Source organism: Panthera pardus, unplaced genomic scaffold, assembly GCF_024362965.1.
Source record: "Panthera pardus isolate Hobbes unplaced genomic scaffold, ASM2436296v1 HiC_scaffold_16, whole genome shotgun sequence".
NCBI classification, from domain to species: domain Eukaryota; kingdom Metazoa; phylum Chordata; class Mammalia; order Carnivora; family Felidae; genus Panthera; species Panthera pardus.
In genome coordinates, this window is record NW_026526721.1 from 18791805 (window position 1) to 18819359 (window position 27555).

Sequence of the window (27555 nt, forward strand, 5' to 3'; positions counted from 1 at the left end):
CTGCCCCTCCCTCTCTTGCGCACACAATCTCTTTCTCAAAATAAATACACTTAAAAAAAAAAAAGAATTGGGGTGCCTGGGTGACTCAGTCGGTTGGGCATCCGACTTCAGCTCAGGTCATGATCTCACAGTTTGTGAGTTCGAGCCCTGCATTGGGCTCTGTGCTGGCAGCTTGGAGCCTGGAGCCTGCTTCAGATTCTGTGTGTGTCTCTCTCTCTCTCTGCCCCTCCTCCGCCCACACCCTGTCTCTCTCTCTCCCTCTCTCTCAAATAAACATTAAACAAATTTTTTAAATAAAAAAAAGTTTTGCAAGAATCTTACATTTAAAGAAATTCTAGCTTCAGAAATAATACGTATGGTATATTCTCTTGCAGTCATTTGTAGAGGTAAAACTTCAAAAGATTAAATATCACACTGGAAGTGACCTTCAAAGTTCAGTGAATTCAAGTATTACACCACCACATACCCCCCAAATTCTACTTAAAATTCTTCTACATCATCATCTGTGTCAATTTCACCAATGCTGGAAAACTCAATCAGCTCCAAAGAAAGCTGTGCCACTGTTGTTCTATAAAACTAAGAATCGGCAACATCTTTCTTGAATTTAATGAGGCTTGTGTGTGTGTCCATATACACATATACACATATACACACCCACCTACATATATGCCATTAAGCTGTCATCCCATTAGGTTTAAAATGAACTAAACTCCCCAAGACTTTTTCCTGTTGTTATTAAGTCATCTTCTCTCTAACCTAAACAACTGGATTTTTTGGAACTCACTTTGAAATCACTACCATTGTTACCAACCTACGAGGCTTTTTCAGATTCTGTTGTCCAAGAATTAGATTATTAACCTTTCAAGATTAATATTTATGTAATTGGGAACTGCCTCAAAAATACCCTCATTCAAGTAATTAATAAAATGATGATTATGATTTTGTTAGGGAAAGAACTATGGAAGAAGCTATTACACAACCCCCTTCATATAATAGGATCTATTACACCCTCTGGGTATGGGATCCAACTATGTGTGAATCCGTCTAAATATTTAATTTGGATCACATTTCTCCAGCTCGTCCATAAGGATTTCATGAGCCTCACTCCTCTGTCATTTGGGTACTGCCTGTGTATTGATTAATATGTAGATTACCTATACATTTTAAAGGAACAATTCCTCAAAGGGTTCTTGTTTTTAAAAGCAAGTATTAATTAGCATGTGATTAAATAACTTGGAGAAAATTTTAGGTAGCATTTTCTCAACAGTAATTTTAGATATTTAAAAGCACCACACATTTTGGGAAAGATTTTTTTAAAAGAAACATTATTTAAGTGAGTATGCTTATCATAAAACTCTCTGGTCTCAAATTTTTTTTTAAATTTTTATTTATTTTTGAGAGAGAGAGAGAGAGAGAGAAAACATAAGCAGGGGAGGGACAAAGAGAGAGGGAGACACAGAATCTGAAGCAGGCTCCAGGCTCTGAGCTGTTTGCACAGAGCCTGACGCGGGGCTCAAACTCACTAACCGTGAGATTGTGACCTGAGCCGAAGTCGGACACTTAACCAACTGAGCCACCCAGGCACCCCACAAAATTTTTTTCTAATGCCAAGTGTTATTAATTTTCTCGTATATCTCTGAAATGTTAACTGATTGTTTTAAGAAAGAAAACTGGATACACCTTTTGAAAGGCTGAGTAATTTGACCAGAGTAGAAAGCATTAATTATTGCTTGGTATAAACTCAATTCATTTTTAGGGTCAGCTGGCTGGCTCAATTGGTAGAGCATGTGACTCTTGATCTCAGGGTTGTAAGTTCGAGCCCCATGTTGGGTGTAGAGATTACTTAAAAGTAAAATCTTAAACCAACAAACAAAACAACAACTCAGGAGCACCTTGGTGGCTCAGTTGGTTAAGCATCTGACTTTGGCTTAGGTCATGATCTCACGGTTCATGAGTTCAAGCCCCACTTTGGGCTCTGTGCTGGCAGCTCAGAGCCTAGAGCCTGCTTCGAATTCTGTGTTTCCCTCCCTTTCTCTGCCCTCCCCCTCTAAGAAAATTTTAAAAAATAAACTCAGTTCAATTTTGCTTAAGTATTCAGAGGTCAATGAGACCCAGCTATTTATTTACTTAAAACAATAGAGGAGGGGCGCCTGGGTGGCTCAGTCAGTTAAGCATCCGACTCTCGATATTGGCTCAGGTCATGATCTCATGGTTCGTGGGTTTGAGCCCAAAGTCGGGCTTTGTGCTAACAGCAAGGAGCCTGGTTGGGATTTTCTCTCTCCTCTCTCGCTGCCCCTTCCTTTCAAAAATAAATGAATAAACTTTAAAAACAAAATAATCTTTATAAAAATAGCAGAGAGGCAATATCCACAGTATTCATAGTCTTTTTTTCTTTTTTTTTAAAGTTTATTTATTTATTTATTTAGAGAGAAATAAATTTATTTAGTGAGACAGAGGGAGAGAGAGAATCCCAAGCAGAGCTTGACGTGGGCCTCAAACTCACAAACTGTGAGATCATGACCTGAGCTGAAGTCAGACGCTTAACTGACAGGCACCCTACAATATTCATAATCGAAGGCAAAATGAAATTAATAGGGGAAAAAATCCACAATAATCATAATCTAAGGCAAATTGGTAACTAAATGAAACTCCTTAGAACCAAACTGTATCTACTATTTTCTTTGCAGTAGTCAAAGAATGTGGTATCTGTGGAGTTTTCAACCTCAAGGTTATTATCTGACAAAAATCTGTCTTACAGTTTGACAGTGAATTTGACATCTCACAACGACAAAAAAAAATGTCTTCTCCTGTAAGACACAGTATAAATTTTATTTTATTTTTTTTTAGTGAAATGGAAGGAGTCTTGTAAGTTAGAGGTAAGATGTTCTCATGCCATTTGCCATGTACTGCGAGACTGAGAACAAGTTCTAAAGCCGCCTTATGTCTTACTATCGAGAAAATGTAACACACACAAATCTATTGTGTTCTTTCTTTGAGAAAAAAAAAAAAAGTCCAGTATGAAAGGAAGGTATCATTATTCTCACTGAAAGGAAAGGAGCCAAAGTGTTAAAATACTAAGTGGGAGTGGGGTCTTGTGGAGTTTTACAGGGGCAGCTTGGGAATGATCACCAGACCCATGATTTACCTTCTTTCTGAACTTCAAAAAGAGCTTCTTCAAAGCAGTTAACAGATTCTGTTTGGGGTTACAAGTTACTACCGATGGTTTACCAAAAAATCCTTTGATATGTGATTTCATGAATTCTTACGGATTTCAAAAGATACACATTCCAAACCAAGGGCATGAAACACCTAGGATCAATGGATGAGCATTAAACAAACTAAATTTTAACTTGTAAGCTAACTTATACCAGAAAGAGGAGATAATGGGAAAATCCTAGTGAAATTATAGTGATGATACTAAAAAAACACCAACTACTGAATTTCATCTAGTATGTATTTATTTACTCCAGGCCAGGGAAAAACATTCACTAGTCCATTAAAACCATGCCTTCGCAGATAGGATTTCTTAAGGTGAGACTACATTAGGCACTGAAATTAAATGGGACCATGTAAAGAAAAAAAACTAAAACAGTAATACTGCAGGGGGAATAAGGCTACCGTAAAAAACATGAGGATAGTATGTGAATGAATGAAGTTGGGGAAACACTGTACTAATGCATTAATTTTAAACATGTTCTGATAAATTTTTCTAATGATAACTCCAAAGCAGCACTAAGAGGGATACTTTCTTTTTTTTTTTCTTTTTTTTTAATGTTTATTTTTATTTTTAAGAGAGAGAGAGACAGAGCATGAGCAGGGCCAGGGCAGAGAGAGACAGACAGACAGAATCCAAAGCAGGCTCCAGGCTCTGAGCTGTCAGCACAGAGCTCTACGCAGGGCTTGAACTCACAAACCGCGAGACTATGACCCGGGCTGAAGTGGGACGCTTAACTGACTAAGCCACCCAGGCGCCCCAAGAGGGATGCTTTCTGATATTTTAAGCAAACACTTATGTTTGACTGTTACCATCAACACTTGGAGTGAATTTGGTAGATAATAAGTATCTCTGAATTTCAAAAAGACACTTGTGGAAATTAGAATACCCTATTGAGTTTCTTATACGTTAGGGTATCCTGACCTCTAACAAGATCAATCATATTTTCTTTAAAAGACAATGCCAAGAATTTAACCGCACATAAACAACACAAATTAGTGTGCATGTATCTGCATATCTCCGAGCACAGCGAGAAAGCAAATTTCTGACCTCACAAAGATGAAGACAACCTCCTGAACCCAGGGGAGCCATGGGTATTCAGCTTCAGGGTGCAGCCCTCCTGAGTGACCTTTCACCCCGCAGGTGCGACCTCCGGCTACCCTCCTCCATTACATAACCATTTGCAAAACACAGGACTTTCACAAAGGGAGGACTGAACCAAATTATTAAAAATAAAAGGAAAGTAAATATCTGCTCTGGAACTCATATAATCTGAAAAGATTCCCGAGTACTAATTTTTTGAATTCTAAGAAGCTTACGTTGTGAAATATGGCAGGTATGTTTTATAGCAAATAGGGATTCATGACTACATTTAACATGTCTCATTTTTTTTAATTTAAATCAAAGTTAGTTAACATACAGCATGATAATGGTTTCGGGAGTAGAATGTAGTGATTCATCACGTACATATAACACCCGTGTACATCCCAAAAGTGCCCTCCTTAATGCCCATCGCCCATACAGCCCATCCCCCCCACACACACACACTCCAGCAACTCTCAGTTTGTTCTTTGTAAGATCTCTTATGGTTTGCCTTGAGAGCCTACTCTGGTAAGTAAAGCACTGTATTTTAGGAGATTGAAAAAAATTACCAATAATAATCTGATAACAACAACTAAAATAGCCAACAATCTGCCAGTGCTATTTCAATAACCCTTTGAGTTTTTTTTGTTTAAAAAAAATTTTTTTTAACGTTTATTTTATTTATTTTTGAGACAGAGAGAGACAGAGCATGAACGGGGGGAGGGTCAGGGAGAGGGAGACACAGAATCCGAAGCAGGCTCCAGGCTCTGAGCTGTCAGCACAGAGCCCGACGCGGGGCTCGAACTCACAGACCGCGAGATCATGACCTGAGCCGAAGTCAGACGCTTAACTGACTGAGCCACCCAGGCGCCCCTGTTTTGTTTTTTTTTAAAGTAAGCTCTACTCCCAACATGGGACTTGAACTCACGACCCCAAGATCAAGAGTCTCATGCTGTACTGACTGAGCCAGCCAGGCACCCCCTCAAATACTGATTATTTGAATCTTCATAATAACCCTATGAAGACAGCGTGTTACTACTTCCATCTTGGGGAAGCTGAGGCTAAATAATTTGCCCAAGAATATGTAGCTAGGAAGTGATGGAGCTAGAAATCCAACACCATACCAAATCCTTGACCCTGCGCAATTTATAACAGTCACAGTGTTTGTTTGAAAAAGGCCGCCTGGACAAGCATATTTTTAAAACAATTATCTGAAAAATTAAGAAACTTCAACAGTATAATGCTAAACATTCTTGGCTCGTTTGGGAGACGAACTAAGAACAGAATGTGTGCTTTTTGCAACACATCATGTCCAAGCGAATTTTAAACACTCCGTCTGGCTTATCTTTCCAATCACTCGGCCCGATCCTACCCCTTGCTCCTTCTCCCCAAGCACTCGTGCGTTCTGGCTGCCAACCACTGCTCCTCCCGGTATCTCATGCTTACCTACTTGCATTCGCTTCGCGTGACACCTGCGACGTCCCACGGAATTATGGGCTTCACAGAAATATTCTCCACTGTCTAGTTTTGAAACAGTGTTAAATTGCTATTTGCGGAAGGAAAACAAACATATACGTTAAGCAATAAATCTCTAAGTAGACTCCTAAAGCAACCGCATCCCTTGAATTTTAGCCATCAGTAGGCCTTTCCTTTTTCACCACCTAGGCCTTTATACCTTTACCGCGAATTCAAAAATCTGCCATGACTTCCAGGCGTAATTAGCCAGGCTTCCTGTTTATTTTGCCAGAGAAGGACTTAAATATATACGGGGAAGTGTCTTTGTTTTGTGATACTGAGGAGGCGGTATGGTTAAGAAGGCAGTGGGCATTTTTCACAGTTTACAGCACATGGTACTATGACGTTTTGTCAGTATTTCTAAGTCCTGGGACGTACCACTCGGAAAGGCAGGCCTCCTTGGCCTGAAGGGGCTAATGCAGTTTTCTCAGCCATGAGTGAGTTCGCTGCAGCAGCAAACAATCAACACTTCCTCTAAAGGGCCAGAACTCCTACCAGGAAGTAGCTTAGCGCCTAGGAAAATCCTAACGGGTGTAGCTTACAGGGTTACAAATCCTCTCCGTGGTAGAATTCTTGAAAATTCTGAAAGTTATATAAAGGGCTAACCTTTGCTCCTTCTACTCTCTGCCACAATAACTGAAAGGTAAGACTTTGGTATTATAGGCTTCGTAGTTTTTATTAGTGGATTTATTCCCTTTGTGAATTTCTGGAAGGAAGGAAGGAAGGAAGGAAGGAAGGAAGGCAGGCAAGGAGGGAGAGAGGGAAGGAAGGGAAGGAGGGAGGGAATGCAGTGGGTCCTGAACACCTTAAAGGATCCTGCCAGTGCAGAGGATGAGAGGGGTACTCAGAATCATTCTTTTGGTGCCCTCCTGGTCACATCCTCAATACTGCAGTGGTCACTGTGGACTGCATCCATGACAGCCATGAATCTCTAAGGAGCACCTCCTCATTGTCTTAGATCCTCATGCAATACATGTTCCTAAAAACCAGGCTTTTGATCCACGAACTCCCTTTTCTCTCTCCCTTTCCATCACCCACCACCTACACATCGCCCTTTTTTTCTGTATACTTCAACATGATAGGACAGAAAGCTTCTCCTCGTCTATTTCACTTTATGAAATCATCTCTCACTGTCCCCAAAGCCAGACTATAAAAATATTCACCAGGAATGTAAGGCCAAGGGTAAGTATTAACAACAAGTTAGACTAAAACCATAAATGATTTACTGGTGCATAAGTAGTAATTGAAAGGAAGTCATTATCATCCATCCACTGGAGTCTTTGTTGCTTATTTCTCAGGAAATAACCCATCCTTGTCCTGCCCTGGTGCCTCCCTTTGACATCATAAGATATTTCAAGGGTTGAGGCTAAGTGGGGAAGGTGAATCTATATCATTTCAAACTCACCTTGAGGCTTTTATCACCTGCTCTGAGAAAAAATAAATTTGAAAAGTAAATATAGCGAAGTGTGACGGCAGGTCTTCTGCCCAAGTTCTCAGTGTAAAATTCATCGGACCTGCTGACTGAGCCCGCTGACGCTGCAAGGGCTGGAGTGCGGCCCTCCTCAAGGAGCCACAGCCAACAATATGCTTTATTATTTCCCAGAGGATCTGGTATTTAAATGTTACGGTGCGCGTGTAGATTGAAGGAACGAACCTTTTGACAGTTGTTAAAATTATTATTGTTAGTTCTTTGTATTGCCTTCCCATCTCCTTTTCCATCACTTCCGTGGGCATGTGCCATCTGTCCGGCACCCCCCTCCCTCTCTCCACTTAAACAATGGTTATCAGCCCTCTATTCTCCATCATTTTAGTTCTAATAATTTTTCTTCTCCAAACACAAGACTGCTATTAGGCCAATGCTTATCATGACCTTACCAGAGTCCCAGATTTTGTATTCATTGTATATGAGCTGTTGCTGCCTTGGGGGCCACGTCTCGGATTCTCTAACAAATTGACGCCATCTTTAAACCACGTGTACTCAGGAGCTGGATTCCCTTCTTTGTCGTGACATCGCAGCTCTACCACAGTTCCACTCAGAGCAGAGCTGGGGACGTTACACAACGGTACTGCTGGAGCCACTGAAGGATGGAAGTCAAACGGCATTGGTTATTTATAACCTAAACAAGAATTTTAACAGCCAGGTAAAGATGGGTTTATTGGACCCCTGGGATAGAGACTGGCTACTTGTTCAAGAGATCCCTTTCCTTTCTTCATGGGGACACAGCTAGACCACGTTTGCCAGGCCCCTTGCAGCCAGATGGAGTCACATGCATGAGTTCTGGCCAATGGCGCGTGGGAAAAGTGATATATGCCATTTCTGGACCTGATTCTAGACCATAAACACTAATCTAGGTACTACTTCAAAGAGATTTTGGAGCTGTAACTAAGGTCCCAGATCTACTGTCTTTTAAAATAGGGAGATAACATAGATGGGTCTGACCTAATTGCATGACCCCTTGAAAAGTCATTTTCTCTGGTCGGTCACAGAAGGGAAAGTCAGAGATTCAAAGCACAGGAAGGATTCAACATGCTTTTGTCGGACTCTAGGTGGAGAGGGCCACGTGGCAAGAGACGTGGCGCCTCCAGGAGCCGAGTGTGGCCCTCAGCTCACAGCCAGCATGGAATGGAGACTTCAGTAGTGCAGCCACAGGAACTGAAATCTGCCAACAATAGTGAGCTTGGCAGTGGGCATCTCTGCGGAGCCTCCAGGCAAGAACTCAGCCCAGCTGACTCCCTGATTTCATCCTTGTGATACCCTAGGCAGAGAGCACGGCCTTACCTCCTGGACTTCTCTGAGCTACAGAACTGTGAGCTCATAAGTGGCTGGTGTTTTAAGCTGCTAGGCTTGTGATCATTTGTTCTGTAGCAATGGAAGACTCATGTACCAGCTGAATCTCCTGCAAGGTTTTCTGAATTAAATTTCTACTATACTGGTGCATCGCTAGCATTTTAGGAAGACCCTGGGTTGTATAGAAAAAGGAAGAGGAGTTATTTGACTCTCTATGATCAACAGTTTATATTAATATCTATGGAGAAGAAAAGACCATGTTCCTCCACTAACTGTCGGCATGAGCTATTAGGATCTATCGATGAGTCTCAGAGTAACTAAATATATTGGCTTTGGAGTTAATTCCACCAGGGTCCGAATCCTGGTCCAGACACTTATTGGCTGTGTAGACTTGGGAAATCATTTAGCTTCTGTTTTCTCATCTATAAAACTGAAGTTGTCAGTGAAGATTAAGTAAAATTACATATGTGAAAGAGCCTAACACATACTAGTTGCACGGTAAATTTCCCCTCTTTACCAAATAACCTCTAACTCTTTCTCTGGCCTACTTTTTCATTTTATTGCTTTTCCATCATCTCATGTGATAGGATTTTATGTGGTAAGAGATATACCACATATACTGAAAGGTACTGAAAAATAAACTCTTAGGGGAACTGCTCCTATGTACAGGATAGGGCCATTAAGATTCACCTTAATCTTAAATGATAAGAGATCTTGTCAGAAAAAATTAGTCAGAGTAAAATTTCAGCAGCAAATGAGGTGAAGAGGAGATACAGCCAAGATTTTGCAGGAAAGGTGCTGATTTCTAGAACTTTCCTGACTGGGGCCCCAGGTTGCCTCATTGCCCAGGGCTGGGGGATGAGGGAGGGAGGGTGGACAACAGTAATCCCACAGATACAAGCGCATCATACCTAGTACTTCCAGAGTAACCGTATCTTCTTCCAGGTTTTGGCCTTTCTTAGATGGGGCACTAATTTCACAACGATATTTTCCAGCATCATTTCTTGTAACATTTTTGATCCGTATACTGAAATCTATCATCTCAGCTCGATATTTAAAATCACCTTTTAGAAAAAGAAGACAATGACGTTAATAAGAATGCAACTAACTTTCCCTATACTACCTTCCTCAAGTCACCTCGCTTTTATTCTATTTGTGCCTCTAAGCACTGAATTATTTTGAGGCAAATTATTTTATTTTATTTTATTTTATTTTTTGAGGCAAATTATTTTAGCATGTCATCTATTATTATCAATGCTTTAAAAGCTCATTACATATTCAACAGGAAAAACAGGAAGTGGAAAGAAGTGTATAATAAATTAAAAATTAAAAATAAAGCCCCACTAGGGGCGCCTGGGTGGCTCAGTCAGTTAAGCGTCTGACTTCAGCTCAGGTCATGATCTCACGGTTTGTGGGTTTGAGCCCCGCATCAGGCTCTGTGCTCACAGCTCAGAGTCTGGAGCATGCTTCGGATTCTGTGTCTCCCTCTCTCTTTCTCTGGCCCTCTACCGCTCACACTCTGTCTCTCTGTCTCTCAAAAATAAATAAACACTAAAAAACAAATAAAAAAAAATAAAGCGCCAGTTAAAGGTAGTTGTATTTACCCTCTACCCGCTCCCCTCCCCATAAGCCTAAGTCTTAACTCCTTAGGCTTGTTAGTGATGGCCTAGCTTTCTAGACGGTGATATGGACATAGGGTAACATGACAACGACTGAGCAATAACCCTCCACCTCACTTCCACACCATCCCTTCCTCCTTTCTCTCAAGAGTCTAATCTACTGAGCCAGCAAGAACAATTGCATTTTACATCCTTTACAAATGAGCTGAGACATGAAGCGTCCAGGGTCTCCACGGACTTCGCCTTCTTCTGTTCTCTGTCCTGTTTTGGGGGTGTTGTGTTCTAGGTCTCAGTCATTGTTGGTTTCATCTCATACTTACAAAACATATTCTCTTTCACCATACACAAAAATAAACTCAAAATGGATTAAACCTAAATGTGAGACCTGAAACCATAAAAATCCTCGAAGAGAGCATAGGCAGTAATCTTTCTGACAGCAGTCATAACAACATTTTTCTAGACAGATCTCCTGAGGCAAGAGAAATAACAGCAAAAATAAACTATTGGGACTACATCAAAATAAAAAGTTTCTTCAATGAAGGAAACAATTAACAAAATTAAAAGGCAGCCTATGGAATGGAAGAACATATCTGCAAATTATATATTTGCTAAAGGGTTAGGATCCAAAATATATAAAGCACTGATATGACTCAATACCCCAAAACAAATAATCCAATTAAAAAATGGGCGGAAGACATGAACAGACATTTCTCCCAAGAAGACATACAGATGCCCAAAAGACACATGGAAAGATGCTCAACATCACGCCTCATCAAGGCAAATCAAAACTACAATGAGATATCACTTCATACCGGTCAAATGGCTAACATCAAAAACACAACAAACAACAAGTGTTGGTGAAGTTATAGAGAAAAAGGAACCCTTGTACACTGCTTGTGGGGATGCAAACTGGTGCAGCTATTGTGGAAAACTGTATGGAAGTTCCTCAAAAATTAAAAATAGAACTACCGTATGGACCAGGAATCGTACCCCTGGGTATTTACACAAAAGATACAAAAATTCTAATTCAAAGCGGTAACACACACCCCTATGTTTATTGCAGCGCAATTTACAATAGTCAAATTATGGAAGCAGCCTAAGTGTCCATCAGTAGATGTATGGATAAAGAAGATGAGGTATATATACATAATGGAATATTACTCAGCCATAAAAAGAATGAAATCTTGCCATTTGCAATAACATGGATAGAGCTAGAGGCTATTACCCTAAAAGAAATAAATCAGTCAGAGGAAGACAAATGCTGTATGATTTTCACTCATATGTGGAACTTAAGAAACAAATGAGCAAAGGAAAAAAAAAAACAACAGAGAGAGAGAGAGAGAGACAAACCAAGAAAAAGACTCTTAATTGTAGAGAACAAACTTATGGTTACCAGAGGGGAGATGGGTAGGGGAATGGGGGAAATATGGGATAGGGATTAAAGAGTATCGTTATCATGATGAAAATAAAATAAAAATAAAATAAAATAAAATAAAATGAAATAAAATGAAATAAAGTAAAATGAAATAAAATGAAATAAAATAAAATGATAAAAACCCCCACATTGTCCATAATTAGCCCTGTCCTGTTTTTATTTGTAAATTAAAGAATCTGGGCTACATTTGGTGTTCTCTTGCTCTCACCTCCTCAAGTCTACAGCATCTTACCTTGAAGAGACTGTTGGTAGTAGACAAAGGAGACACTCCGGCCCAGTTTCTTCCACTCTAACCTGGAGGACATGGTCTTCTTTGCATATTTGCAGGCTAATATAACCTCTAGGAACAACAACAAAAATACTTGTTTTCTAATTGTTCCTATGAATTTATATTTTACTTAAGTAAATTGTTAAACAGCCTTCAGCTATTCCCATTCATTCATTCATTCACTCATAAATCACTTCAACAGACTCCATGATGAACCTGAGAGCATTACAGCTCTTCTCCATAATAATTGCACGACACTATGTTACTCACCCTACTTCTTGAGCCTCGGTTACCATCTGTAAAATGAGACCGTATTTCCTAGAGTTGAAGTGAGTCCTCAAATACAATAATATATGCAAAACACACATGCCTGGACATAGTAAGTAATGTGAAAATGGCAGTCATGGTCAACGATTTATCTCACTATTCCCAGTCTCAGTCATCAAGGTTACAGTTTGGTAGAAGAGGCAAACAAGATCATGTAATTTTGATCCATTGTGATAAGTGCCATGAGTGCCATGGAGGTTAACAGAGAGGGTGCTTCACACCTAGTGCCTAAGAAAGGCTCCCAGTCCAGCCTGTGGAATCCACAAACATTCCATCAACAAGCTACAATCTCATTCAGGTTCCTTTTTTGATAACCCTCTCTATGGATGTATTAATACAAACCCAGTATGGACTTCTACTAAATCATGGATTCCTATTCTTTATCCAGATAAATTATGAAAAGATTCAGTCTTGGCATCAAGTTTAACTGCCTCCCTGTAGTTCATTTCAGTTACTTTATTACAGGAAATTTACTGCAGTCACATCTTTAAAGAATTCCTGGAACCTTGAAGGAACCCCCGCTTAACTGTCCAAACAAGATCACCAAGGTGGGGAGAAATCCTGTGTCTGCTTTGAGTTACCAAAGGAAACTCTGCTTGTAAATATTTTTAAGGCACATTTCAATCAGGCAATCTAGAGTGTCACCTTCATATTTCTGAGATTTTTTTCCCCCACGATGCATCTAGTTTGACCCCAAAACACCAATCTTTGACTAGAAGAGACATTATATTAAAATCCTTTCCATATCTCTGATTTTGATGTAGGAGATTGAATGCCATTTTAAAAAAGAATTCAGGATATTACATGATATGGTAGATTAGAAAGCAATTCTTGTACTATCCCAGGTTTATTAATATGCACACAAATATGGACAAAAAGCCTGTAGGAATATGTATGAAAATATTAACCCAGCGGTGATTTTTGTGAGATAGGATTATGACTTTTCTTTTTGTTATATGTAGCTTCTAATTTTTCTTTTAGTTTTACACATGTTGTTAGGATAAAAGGTAATGGAAAAAAGAAAACAGAACAGAGAAAAGAAAGGCAAGGGGGGGGGAGGGAAGCCCACAAAATTTGCTATCAAGAATGCCTGAAGTTTTTAGAGCAGGTTTACATTACGAAGAGACATCGTTTTACAGGCATGTTTACAACTATGCCACAAAGACAAATGTGTGCTGAGGGACTTGTCTGAGGAAACACGGTTCTGTTCTGTTGATTAAGGAGAATGGGTGGTGACTTTCCGGAGTCTTGAGTTTTAGATAGGTTTCCTTCCCGTATTTTGTTGAGTTTCCAACAATTAAACACACACCCACACTCTTTTTTAGCCCACACGCCTACATCTTAGGAATAAATTTGTATTCAGTCACACTGCTCATATATTTCATATACTTAACTAGACACACACGCACACATACACACACACGGCTCTTTTTACCAAGAAGATCTGACTTCTCTCCTCGCTGCTCCATGGAAAACCTCTGCAGAAATTATATTCAAAAATGAAACCAATGGGTTGCCTAAATACAGTGACACCACTCCAGCTTCACTCCAATGACCATGTAAGATGTGGAGGAATGTTCTCTCCAACTGGTCCAACTATTGAGTACTTACTGGGTGTCCACCTTTGTTCCTGAGCTATATCAGTGAGCAAAACAAAGATCCCTGTTCTTTTGGGTCTTGCAATTTGCAGGGGGAGTCAGGTACGTAAGAAATATCATAAAGTGAATTAAATACCACATTAGGAGGCAAGGAGCGCTATGGAAATAAAGTAGAGTAAATCAGAATAGAGAATGAGTGCTATGGAAATAAAAATAGATCAGGAATGTTGGGGTGCAGTAAAAAGAAAAAGAGAAATGGAGTAGTCAGAGTTCAACTCAATTAGAGAGTGACATTTGCCAAAGACTTAAAGAAAGAAATTAGAATTCTTTAGAATTTAAATACAAATTTCCTAGAATCCGAAATTGGAATTCATCATGTGTTTCTTCGGGAGTATTCCAAGCAGGGCAATGGCCGGTGCCTAGATCTAAAGGTGCCAACACCATGACCTCCAGAACTGTGAGAAACAGTAAATCAAATGGAACCATGGCGTCAACATCTGAGGATAAAGAACCAAATGAATGGAGAAGCTAACTACCACAGACTCTCCTCTCTCTTTGCAGCTAAAATACAGCACTTACGATCAGAGTAATTCTGTAGGTAGCCCTCAGGGTTATTAAACCCTAATGTAGTAGTTTAAGGCACGGACTTTGGAGTTGGAGCTCTCCCATATACAATGTGTGCGATGTTGGGCAAATTACTTAACTCTTTTTGAACGTTATATTCGCATTCGTATAAAGGAAAAAAAATGATGGTATTCCTCTTACGAAGTTATTGTGAAGATTACATGAGGTAATATACTTATACACTTGGGTATGTACTTATATATACTAATATGCTTGAGGTAATATACTTATATAGTTGGTACACAGCAGGTGCCCCCTCAATGGTTATAACTGCTTTCACTCACGAGAAACGTCTTGTCATTGTAGTTGAAGTACGCCTTGACGTGATAGAAACCCACGCTTTCTACAACCCAAATTTACCTAAAAAAATCACTCGAATTTGAACTAAAATGTTATCTCAGTTGTAGACAGCAAAAAATAGGATACAGACATAAATCATATTTTCCCAAAGCAAGGCATACTGAAGCATACAAATGTACCATGTTTTTTATTGTTTTTTATTTTATTTTTTTTAATATATGAAATTTATTGTCAAATTGGTTTCCATACAACACCCAGTGCTCATCCCAAAAGGTGCCCTCCTCAATACCCATCACCCACCCTCCCCTCCCTCCCACCCCCCATCAACCCTCAGTTTGTTCTCAGTTTTTAACAGTCTGTACCATGTTTTTTAAATAAGATGATCATTTCATTTCCAAAAACATGTCTCTCTTGATTCGAGGAAAGAGATTTCTTTGTTTAGAAGAACTATTAGCAATAACTATTTTCATGTAGCAAAACAGCCACTTTTAGGAATCACATCGATAGAAAGCACTGTGGGTTTTAGTTTTTCTAGGATTCTGTACTGCCACTTATCTTCTGACTTTATTCTCTGTGCTCAAGTTAAAAAATCATCAGAATCTGATGTAACGCAAAAACAGAATCGATGCTACCAAAGCAGTTCTGAAGACTTATGAAGAAATTACTTCTGTGAGAAAAAGGCGTTCTATTAAACTGATTTATAGCTCTCAGGATTGGACACTCTGCATAAAGGCTGCTTATATAATTTATAAGCCTAGCAAAGCTGCCCTCACTTCAGTCTTGCTCTGTTCTTGGCACCGCTATGGGAAGTGACACAAAACAGCAGTACCGAAAAGAAGGAATTAATTCATGATTTGTTGACATCGGAGAGACAAGAAACAAAAAATGAATGAGGTGGAAAGTACCTACACAGAGACATAAATTACAAAATATTTTAGACTTGAACTGAAATTAAGTTACTGCGTAAGATATCCTGCAACTAAAATGTGGATGAAGATAGAAATTTATTTTTGCCTTTAAGGAGAGCTAGGTTGGAATGACTGGAGCACATATGAAATTGAATCAAAGTACAATTCTTAAGTAAAAGGAGCAAAGGGGAAACAAAACAATAGAAAATGCTTACTTGGGGGTAAGACTAACATTTGATTGCAATACATCATAGAAGGATTTTTTATATTGAAAATAAAACACGCATTAAAAAGTAATGTAAATAGTACAAGATTTTATTTGGAGCGATGGAAATTTTTGCAACTAGACAGAAGTGGTTGTTACACAACATTGTGCATGTACTAAATGCTACTGAATCACTCATTCGAATGTGAATTTCACCTCAATACATTTTAAGTTTATTTATGAGAGAGAGAGAAAGAGAGACAGGAAGGGAGCAGGCAAGGGGCAGAGAGAAAGAGAGAGAGAGAATCCCAAGCAGGCTCCACACTGTCAGTGCAGAGCCCAACACAGGGCTTGAACTCTCGAACTGTGAGATATGACCTGAGCCGAGATCAAAAGTTGGATGCCTAACTGATTGAGCCACCCAGGCCCCCCTCATCTCAGTACATTTGTTGAAAAGTAATCTAAGACTGAAGAATATAATTTTGGCGACCTCACTGAGATATCATGCCATAGGGCCTGGGCAGAAGCGGGGGCAGGGACATATATTCATGGTACCCAGCTGGTTCCAACAGTAAGAACCTCCAGGAAAGTACAAAGTAGGACGGTTCACTTCCTTTGTCCCTCACAGAGTCCTGGCCCATCTTCTCTTCCCTTTTGGCCTTTCTTGTCAACTTTTTGACATCTTGTCCAGCCCTGTTAATCCTCCAAAGCCCTAAATTACCCCCAATCATTAATTTGCTCTTCCCACTTCTTTCCACTTAAAACTAATTCATGATAAAGAAGAAGTGTTTTGTTAGCTTAATCATATAAAATATTAGGACTTTTGAAAGAACTCAGTTGACTGAAATAGTTATTTAAGTGGTTTGTTATCAACTGATGTGTTACTTTTGAATGGCAGGCTGGTGGTTACGATAACACATTTTTACTGCACAAGCTTAGGTAACACTATGTGCCAGGCACTGTGCAAATACTAGTTAAATACTAATCTACTTAGTTCCTCCCCACCCAGTTCTCTTCTTCAATCTCTGTCTCTTTCCTTCAAACCTGTCTCTCTACACTCCAGGAACCTAAGACGTGCCTGAAGAAGAGGGATCAGACACATTTGAAACTTGTTTCTTAAATGTTTACAATCTCGGGCCTAAACAAGCAGCACACTCAGGAAATAGTAATTCTTCTGTCTGCCTAGTATTATTGTGTTCTAGGCAAAAGAGCCTTCAGAAAAGTAGCAGGTAGTCAATATTTGAAGTAAACTTATAAAGCCCTTAAAAAGTTTTTCTTGGTTATTAGAGCTTTGAAATTTTTTTTTTTAATTGTGGTTAAATACACATAACCTCTGCCATCTTAATAACCTTTAACTTTTTGCCACCTTAATGATTTTTAATTTTTCAGTAGTGTTAAGTACATTCACATTGTTAAGCAACCAATCTCTAGAACTTTTTATCTTGCAAAAGTGAAACTTTATACCCATTAAACACCAACTCCCTGTTATAAATGTGCTTGACAGGACAAAATCATAACAAAATGGTACCCCCAAATAGGCTATATTAATGTCATCTTAAATACGTTAAGTAGAGTGGGGTTTGCAGTGTTAATTTCCATTTGCCATATCCAGCTGCCTGGAAACTTTGCAAGACCTCCAGATCTTTGCAAGATCTACCAGTTTCACAAATTAGATTTGCTTTGTTGCAGAAAATTTACCCAACAAGAGGCCTTCTTTGTACATCAGGTCTTTCATCAAATGTCCAAAATTTCCATTGAGGAGGTGGAGAAAGAATTCTCAAGGGGAAATAGCACAGAGTGGCATGTTGGAAGGAAGGGTTAGTATGAGGCAAGGCAAAGGGTCCCAACAAATAGAAAGATAACATCATACGCATCATACTTTTGAGGTAAACAACCCAGCCCGTGAAAATCAGTAAGTTACTCTACCTTGATACTCTATTGCTGTGACTACTTGATGGCCTTTTGGGGCAGACGATCCATAGGCCTTATGATCTGAAAGATTAAAACACATAAGACAATTAAAACAGCACCAAAGGCCACTTGCAACTATCTGAATGGAATGGAACAATAAGGAAAAATGGCCTAAAGTTTGATGACTGCTTCACACATTCATAACACATCGGTGTTCAAGTATCAAAATAAGAAAAACGAAGCCAAACCGTGTATGTCTCCTCCATTTTTCTGTACTGTGCTTTTCTGCTTTTCTTTCACAAAGCCAAACCCATGAATCTATTAGGGCTCCATGACAGACAACACGATCTCTTAACAACGCCTGATTGTTAAACAGGTGTTTTTGCCCTTAATTTAGCTTAGCATGCAATATACTTACTGCCTAAGATAGTGTCCCTTTAAGATAAAAGCTAATTGTTTAAGGGTTTAAGTTGCTTTACAAACTTGTCCCTTGATTATACCTATATTATATAGAAATAGGTCATTTAACGTATTTTGTACTATGAAACATATATATAATATATACTGCATATAAATTTTATATACACAATTTTGATGAAAAATGCAAGCAGAATATCTTTATTTTTTCCCCAAACATTTCAATGTTTTTCCACGATTGGTCTATAGGATTGAAATGACTGACTAGTTATGGTGGCTCATGTGATCTAATAATAATAATAATAATAATAATAATATGATGATGATGATGATGATGGTGTATCATCACTTTCATAAACCTACACAGAAATTTTCATTTTAAAAAGAGCTTTTACTTTTTTTTTTATTTGATACAATTCAACATTCAAAACGACTTGGTGTGGTAGGCATGATTAAGACTTCAACAACAAAGTAGTAGAACCAGGAATTAAAATTTTTTTTTAATGTTTATTTTCGAGAGAGAGAGAGAGAGCGCGCGCGCACGGGTGGGGGAAGGGCAGAGAGCAAGGGAGACAGAATCTGAAGCAGGCTCCAGGCTCTGAGTGGTCAGCACAAAACATGACGCGGGGCTCGAACCCACGAACCACGAGATCATGACCTGGGCTGCAGTCGTCTAACTGACTGAGCCACCCAGGCACCCCAAAACTTTTTTTTATATTTATTTTTGAGACAGAGAGAGAGAGATAGGGAGAAAGAGAGAGAGAGAGAGAGAGAGCGAGCATGAGTGGGGGAGGGGCAGAGAGAGAGGGAGGCACAGAATCCGAACCAGGCTCCAGGCTCCGAGCTGTCAGCAGAGAGCCCGATGCAGGGCTGGAACCCACAAACCGTGAGATCATGACCTGAGCTGAAGTTGGACGCTTAACCGACTGAGCCATCCAGGCGCCCCTAGAATTTCTTAACTATGAAATAATTTACTACATTTCTGGGAAGGAAGAAAAAATGTTTCCTAAAACATGCCATCTTTGATTTATCCATCTATATGTACATTGGCATGTAAATTAATCTTCCCTGTGTTCGGTTTCATCACTCCTAAGGAATACATGCTATTTTGGATAACTTTCTTTCTTTTTCTCTCTCTTAGAAGCCTGGACAGCAAATATAACTGTGAAATTAAAACTCTCAGAAACCTACAGGCCTCAAATGTCTAGCTCTCCTGTCTAACACTGTATAACTATTCAGGTTCTATATCTCTAAATTGCAAACATCTTTGTTAGGCAAGTCAGCAAAGGTGATGTCTATGAGAAGAATGTAGAATTGAGCTGGTCCTTTTTATTGGCATTTGTAAATATATATATATATACATATACATATATACACACACACACATATATATACACAAATATATATATATGTATACATATATATATATTTTTTTAAAGATATTTATTTTTAAGTAAACTCTACACCCAACATAGGGCTTGAACTCACAACCCCAAGATCAAAAGTCACACACTCCATTGACTAAGCCAGCCAGGTGCCCCCACAGTTGTAAATATATTTATATACAGCAGATTTATGTGGCTCAGTCTTAGAGAGGCTTCAGGTCACCAAAGAATGATCTCATAATATCACTTTTGCTTGTATAGTAATAAAAAAAAAAAAAAATGAAGGGGTCCAAGCAATCTTTTTAAGTATCTCCCTTTTCCCTTTTCCATATATGTCTGTCACATACCCAGAATATGTGCCATAGTCCTCTGAACCCCACTGTCACCCCTATTTGCCTTCCTTTTCCAGTTTCTCCTCTCCTTCCCCAACTTTGTTTTGTAGATTCCAAAGGGAGGATCCAGATCTCCAGAGATCATCGGGAGGGAAGACCCTAAGCTGGCCAAGCTCAAAGAGTCAGGATCTCATACGTTCCTGCTGCATGATCGCGGACTGTTTTTCCAGTGATTCTGATTCCAAACCATTTTTCTGTGACACTTTCAAAGCTCACTCTGAAAAAGCCTCTTTTCTCCATTAGCAGTGGGTAAATTAGTGCCCTCAGAGAAGTTCTGATTGTGACAGGCATTTCTTGTGATTTTTGAACTATTTTAGTACCTTTTTTAGACAAAACAATGAAGATTTCTATTCCCTAGAAGCCAGTTGAGGGAGAAATCTGGGCAAAAGAGAAAAAGAAAATCTTTGTTCCCTCCACATCATCACATCTTTGAACTTTTCAAACACTGCACTGCCTACTGAGAAAGTTTATTTTCTTCAGCAGGCTTAGATCTGCTTTCATTTGAGGCGAATGTTAGTCTCATCTGAGATCGGAAGATTTAGCCCTGGGCTCAATTGTTTTCCCCTCTTCTCAATCCCAGTTTCCTATTTGCTAAAACATCCTTTGAGAAAGATTTCTTAAATTTTCAAAAATCGCTTGAAAAGTCCTATGGAAAAGTAGCAGCGGTGAACTTCAGAAACGTGATCAATTTCTTCAGAACTTGTATATGTATACATACGAATAGGAAAAAAAAGTGTCCCAGATACTAAGAAAGAGAGGATTGACTGAATGGGAAAAACTATGAAGGCCAAACAAATTATCAAGGGGATTAGTTTTAGTAAATTAATAAATAGATGCTACTTCTTGATACCTGAATCTTTATTTCTGCGATTTTAAGTGATGTCTTCTAGGTACCTTGCTTCCTCTGGTTCTATTTACTTCTAGGCTTGCTTTTATTTAAGTAAAAATATCAAAAATGTGTGGTCATCTATGATGAACTTATTTAAACAGAAAGCTGTGAATCTTAAAAGAAATCATTTATTATAAGATTTCTGTCTTGTTTCAAGCCTTTCTGGTCTTGGAATTCAGTTGTGTTTTGTTTGTTGGTGGTGGTGGTGGTGTTTAACTTGAACCCGGTAACTTTATGAAAACAAACATTGGGTTTTATGTCAACATTTTACTAACAGATTTTAGGAAGAGTCTCTGTTGGCTGTTTTCTCGAACTGATTTTTATTTTTTCTTCACTTTTCCAGAATGAGTTTAAAAAGAAAACAAACAAAAAATTGTCCTGTAGGTCTGCTGGCTGAGGTCAACAATTGTTTTAAAGTTAGCTACAAAACATCTCTAATAGTTTTTGGATGTGTTCCAAAATCACTGGCAGAAGTTCATAAAATGAGGTTAAGAGAGAATTATTTCCATAATTGTTAACAACTCCAAGTAATCCCTAACCAAATGAAACCTTTTATGTTTCTTTTCTCCCAACTCTAAAAATAAAATTTCTTACACTATCGCTCATCTAAAATACTCTTGTGTGACTAAGAATAATCTAGTATGATTAAGAATAAATATTTATATTTATGCCACAATTTAAAAATTTACTATAGAAGTATTTTTAAAGTAACACTTTGGGGGCGCCTGTGAGGCTCAGTTGGTTAAGCATCCAACTCTCCTCCATGGCTCAGGTCATGATCTCACAGTTCATGAGTTTGAACTTCAGGTGGGCTCCAAGCACAGAGCGTGCTTGGGATTCTCTCTCCCTCCCCTCATTCTCTCTCTCTCTCTCTCTCTCTCTCTCTCTCTCTCTCTCACGCACACATAAATAAACTTAAGAAAAAAGAAAGTAACACTTTTAATTGGACATGGTTACGAAAAATTGATGTGTCACAGAGGTTTTTTTTGCTTTAAGAGTACACTACAGAGAGTACCAAGCAAGTTCTTTAAAAACTGTGGATATTAGTTATTTCATAAGTTTTCAAAAATGAAAATAAAATGTGGCTTTAACAGTCACTAATATACAATCATTGTGCTAATGAATATTGAAAAGATGCATGGGGCTAGTGGTAATAGATAAAATAATACCATCCAGTATTTATTATGGATTAGTGTATTTATAAGGTAGAAATAACCCAATGAAGTAGGAATTAGGAGTTAGATAATATACTTATCTATCTCACTATCATGCAAGGGGGGAGAGGATGAGAGGATCAGGGAGAGGGGGAGAAGGAAGGGGAGGGAGAGAGAGACGCACACAAACAGACGTGTCGTAGTCTCTCCAACTGGACATTCTGGCCCTTCCCTTTAACGAGACCTTGACATCCTATATGCAGAGAAAGGGAAATCACGCCAAAGTATAAGGAAAAATAAAAGATGTGACTTTGGACCTACCCGTGGCTGATGTCCTGATGAGTTAATGATGATCTAAAGAATTAAAGGGTGATTTTGACTGTGAATAAATTTTCCCCTTAAGAACCTAGCATCTAAATAAGATGCGACTCCACTGTGTTAATATCCTCATTTGACAGATGTGACGATTGAGAGAGGCCCTTGCTCAAGGTCACAATGTTAGAAAGCAGAGAAGCAAAGATGTGCAGTTTCTTCTAGTTAGTGTGGCTGCACAGACCCTTCCCCCTCCTCTCATTCTCAAATCAGCACAAGGCATTGTGAGAAAGTCATGTAAAACTGGATTCTGTGAGAAGCTCTGCAGATGGCTTCACATCCATTTTCTTCCCTTTTTTTTTTTAAAGTTTATTTATTTTGAGAGAGAGTGTGAGCAGGGGAGGGGCAGAGAGAGGGAGGGAGAGAGAATCTCAAGCAGGCTCCATGCTGTCAGCACAGAGCCCGTTCCATCTCACAAACCGTGAGATCATGATCTGAGCCGAAATTAAGAGTCAGACGCTTAAAGGACGGAGCCAGCCAGCACCCCCACACTCATTTTCAATCTTTAGGGTTGTAAAGATATTGTTCTGAAATACAACAAATTGTCATTTTAACAGAGCAAGTGTTAACAGGCAAATATTCATGATGAATGAATAATTTGAATAAACCTTGTATATTTACTATATACTCCACTAAAGTTTTATGCCCTCTCCTCGTTTCTGTTTTTTTAATCACTTGAGTATAAAAAGAATGATTGGTGCTTCAGAATTGAGTATATAGTTGTTTTCATGTAAGTTATATGCTTTAGCATATTTAGGGAAACTTTCAGGGCATTCTGTTACCAAAACCATTGAATGATTAAATTTGGAGGGGGGGGGGTGATATTAGATAGAGATGAAGTAAATTAACTTCTTACAGTAAAATAAATTCTTAAAAAATGTTTAAAATGTTCTTCAAGCCCATCTTGCAATGTTTAATGGTGCCTGTGATATTGGAAAGCCATCAACTGGCTGAATTTCTCACTAGGTACTCCCCATTAGGACATGAAAGAAACCATTTTAGGATTCTGAGATCTTTCTTTAATATTCCCCAAGTGACAATCCCAGTCAAACACAGTATGTTCACCAATGGCATTAACCATAGATTTAAAAATTTTTTTAATGTTTTTTTTGAGAGGGAGAGAGGCAGAGGAGAGGAGGGGTGGGGGCAGAGAGAGAAGGAGACACAGAATCGAAGGAGGCTCCAGGCTCTGAGCTGTCAGCACAGAGCTCGACGCAGGGCTTGAACTCACAGACGGCAAGATCATGACCTGGGCTGAAGTCAGGTGCTCAACCGACTGAGCCACCCAGGCGCCCGTAACCATAGATTTTAGATAGACGACAACAGTCAACTGAACTCCAGTAGGCTCTCAAGGTAAGATGAAGAAATGCCAGGGTGCCTGGGTGGCTCAGTCAGTGAAGTGTCCGACTCCTGATTTCGGCTCAGGTCATGATCTCATGGTTTGTGGGATGGAGCCCCGCATGGGGCTCTACAGTGACATCACTGAGCCTGCTTGGGATTCCCTCTCTCTGCATCTCTCCCTCTCTCAAAATAAATAAATAAACATTAAAAAAAAAGATGGAGATGTTAATATGAGTCACATACTCAATGGAAGGTATGGATGTCGACCATTCTATGTTCTGATCGGTTCTCCCTAAGATTAAGGTGCCAGGAAGCCTAAATCTTTGTAAAAGTAAGATAAATTGTTACTAAAGATGTCAGCTATCAAAATAGACACATGGTGTAAAGGCAAAGAACATTAAAATGGGAGAGATCAAGAAAATAAACCTGAGTGTCTCTCCTAATTGACTCATGTGGTCAGGATTGTGTCTCAGGCACATCCTTTTATTAGAGATGGTGCATCAAGCTTTGAGAGCTTGATGACATTTTAACTTAACATTATTCATTGCCCTTTGATCTGAAATTGTAGTCACTAACTCCTAACTTGCAATATGGTTTTTCACGATTCAAAGTACAGAACTACCACCAATATCTGATAGTTATATTCCTAAGCAGAAATGGACATACTAGTATAATTGTCAAATAAATAATTTTTGAGAGCAGGTATTGTAAATCATTTCTCCAGAGTTCGGATCAGCTCTGGGCAAAGAGAGCTAAAACCATGTTTCTGAATCTGGGTTCTGCACTCTGGTTCTGAATCACCGAAGTGTGTGAGCCTGGGAATCCCTGCCCCAAATGTCCTAACAGCTGATACACACAGATCACTCAGTGGCTGACTGGGTCAGGGGATAGTGAAATGGTTATTCGGCGGTCATTTGATATGTATAAAGCCACTTAAGCAACATATGCGAGCAGAACTCTACCATCTACTAAGCTCTTTCCACCCTGACCCTACATAGATGCTTGTTTTAAACTTGCTGGACCTCCAGAGTCTTACTTCTCTGCTTTACTGAATGAATTTGGGGAATCACTTTGATGCATCCAATGTTTTCATGTTTTGAAAGCACAATCATGCAGTAGTGAGTACAAATTAAGTTTTACAGGGATTAGCACAGAATGTCGAAAATATTCTCTAATATTTCTAATCTGTCAAGTTTATAGCCTGCAAATAAAGTTATCTTTGCATTTATTTTTTTATTTTTTTAATTTAATTTTTTATTTTTTAAAATTTACATCCAAATTAGTTAGCATATAGTGCAACAATGATTTCAGGAGTAGATTCCTTAGTGCCCCTTACCCATTTAGCCCATCCCCCCTCCCACAACCCATCCAGTAACCCTCAGTTCTCCATATTTATGAGTCTCTTCTGTTTTGTCTCCCTCCCTCTTTTTATATTATTTTTGCTTCCGCTCCCTTATGTTCATCTGTTTTGTCTCTTAAAGTCCTCATAAGAGTGAAGTCATATGATTTTTGTCTTTCTCTAATTTCACTTAGCAGAATACCTTCAAGTTCCATCCACGTAGTTGCAAATGGCAAGACTTCATTCTTTTTGATTGCCGAGTAATACTCCATTGTATATATAAACCACATCTTCTTTATCCATTCATCCATCGATGGACATTTGGGCTCTCTCCATACTTTGGCTATTGTTGATAGTGCTGCGATAAACATGGGGTGTGTGTGTCCCTTCGAAATAGGACACCTGTATCCCGTGGATAAATGCGTAGTAGTACAATTGCTGGGTCGTAGGGTAGTCCTATTTTTAGTTTTTTGAGCAACCTCCACACTGTTTTCCAGAGTGGCTGCACCAGCTTGCATTCCCATACATTTCTTAAATGAAGACAGAGCACTGCTAATGTTTAAATCTTTCTCTGAGTTAGGAGATTTACAAATAATGAATAAATGCATCAAGGGAGGCCAGACGTGAATTGAACAAGGCTTAAGCTTTGGGGCCTTCCCTCGCAATAGCACCTCCGATGCCCTGGGTGGGAAGGCCTAGCAATGGGTGTACATTCTGTAAAACTTGCAAGGACAAGATTTTTTTTTTTCTTGGTACAATTTTTCTCAGCGAGGGCTCTAATAATCCATCTTTGCACAGAATTATGGGCTTCTCCATATTGAGTTTACTTAGCTTTCTAGACTTGACTACCTATAATAAAGAAAGCGATCTCCAGAAATCATTGTCTGATAGTTCAACCTTTAAAGCACTAAGGATTTTATATGGTCAACAACTTAGTGCACCCCTGCCCTCTCCCTCTGTCTCAACTTTCATTTCTTAAAATATGGGGGTTGCATGAATCTTATTTTTCATCTCTTCTGCTGGATGATGATTCTTAAAAGCTTTAGCCCTTACAGGGCATACATATGTTATTAATTAAATTCTATTACCATAAACACTTGCAGAAGAGATTTGAAAACTAAGGGAAACCCTCCCAATTTTTATTGTTGCTTCATGTTTCCTTTCATTAGTCTTCAGGAAGCCAGAGGAACAAGAACCATTTATTCTGAAATGCAGAACATGGAAACAATGGTTTGGCATTGCTTAACTGTCATATTTTACCACTGTTAGGTAAGACTCCTCAGAATTAAGTACCCTGATTTCTCAGGTGCTTTACATCCAGGGACTATAATCCCCCCCCCCCCCCACTTTTTTTAGGTAAAGACAGTTCTCTCACTCATTATTTTCATTTTGAAACTGGTTCTACACAACCAGCAGTGAGCTAACACCAAAACATACCTTTTAAAGTCAGTCAACTAGACCAGTCAACTAGGAAATGGTTTAATGAAAGTTTGTGTCATGGATAGAATGTTTGTGTCCATCCCCCCCTCACTCCCAAAATTCGCGCGTTGAAATCCTAACGCCCAATATGGTGGGATCAGGAAGCAGGGCTTTGGGGATGAGTAGGTCATGAGGACGAAGACTTCCCAACTGGGAATAGTGCCCTTATGAGAGAGACCCCAGAGATGCCCATCTCAGCCACGTGAGGACCCAACAGGAAGGTGGCAGTGTCTAACCAGGAAGCAGGCTCTCACCAGACACCGGATCTGCCACCACCTTGGTCATGGAATTTCTAACCTCCAGAACCACGAGAAATAGAGGTTTGTTTCTGAGCCACCCGGTCTACGGTGTCTTCCCTCTTGCAGCCTGAACTAAGACAATCTGTCGACATTCAAATCAGAGCTGCGTCCTGAGCTGCTCAGGACATGAGCAGGTACCATTCAAGATCCTATTTTTGAAACTTATTCAGATGAAGCAGTTAAAAATGGACAAAGGTATCTGTGCACAAATAGGGTGTAGAAGTCTAATTGCCACAACACTATTCAGGTGAAACGGTTGTTTGATATCTTGTGTAGCGTGGGGATGACTGGATTTGTGACAGAATCAACCAGATAGTTTCAATGTAGAGGCAATCTTAGCACTTCATTTTTTGATGAGGTGCTATCAGAACTGACTTCTCATCCAATGGGATAAAGAGCGAAATACACCAGCGCCATTTTCAACAGCTTGGCTTTTTGACTAAACTGTTGATTATCTGAAATCAAACAAAGAGCAACATTCAAGCCCAGATGGCTGAGGAAAGGGTTGTCTGTTTAAAGGTGGCAGCCCAAGGCTTGATTACAGATGAGGACAGAATAAATCTTTGTCTTCAGGAAATCACAACTAACAGAGATAAAATGAGACCTAACTGGCTTTGAAACCCAGTGCTGTGAATTACTGGTCACACCGCCTTGGGCAAGCTACAGCCTTAACCTTGTAAACCTGTTTCCATT

The 27555-nt window shown here is 39.2% G+C and overlaps 1 protein-coding gene and 1 long non-coding RNA gene across 4 annotated transcripts in view; one reads left to right on the top strand and one right to left on the bottom strand.

Moving 5' to 3' along the window:
- Positions 1 to 27555, top strand: part of LOC128777238 (uncharacterized) — a 157053-nt gene that overhangs the window by 90135 nt on the left and 39363 nt on the right. The window lies entirely within an intron of this gene.
- JAM2 (junctional adhesion molecule 2) overlaps positions 1 to 27555 on the bottom strand; it is a 61553-nt gene that overhangs the window by 9178 nt on the left and 24820 nt on the right. For all 3 annotated transcript variants that reach the window (XR_008422429.1, XM_053903175.1, XM_053903177.1), the window contains exons 2-6: positions 17811 to 17876; positions 11887 to 11994; positions 9512 to 9664; positions 7688 to 7890; positions 5744 to 5843 (exon numbers count right to left, since the gene is read on the bottom strand). Coding sequence is in view for 2 of the 3 variants with exons in the window: in XM_053903175.1 (XP_053759150.1) it covers positions 5744 to 5843; positions 7688 to 7890; positions 9512 to 9664; positions 11887 to 11994; positions 17811 to 17876 (630 nt within the window). In the remaining variant the exon portion in view is untranslated. The remainder of the gene's footprint in view (positions 1 to 5743; positions 5844 to 7687; positions 7891 to 9511; positions 9665 to 11886; positions 11995 to 17810; positions 17877 to 27555) is intronic.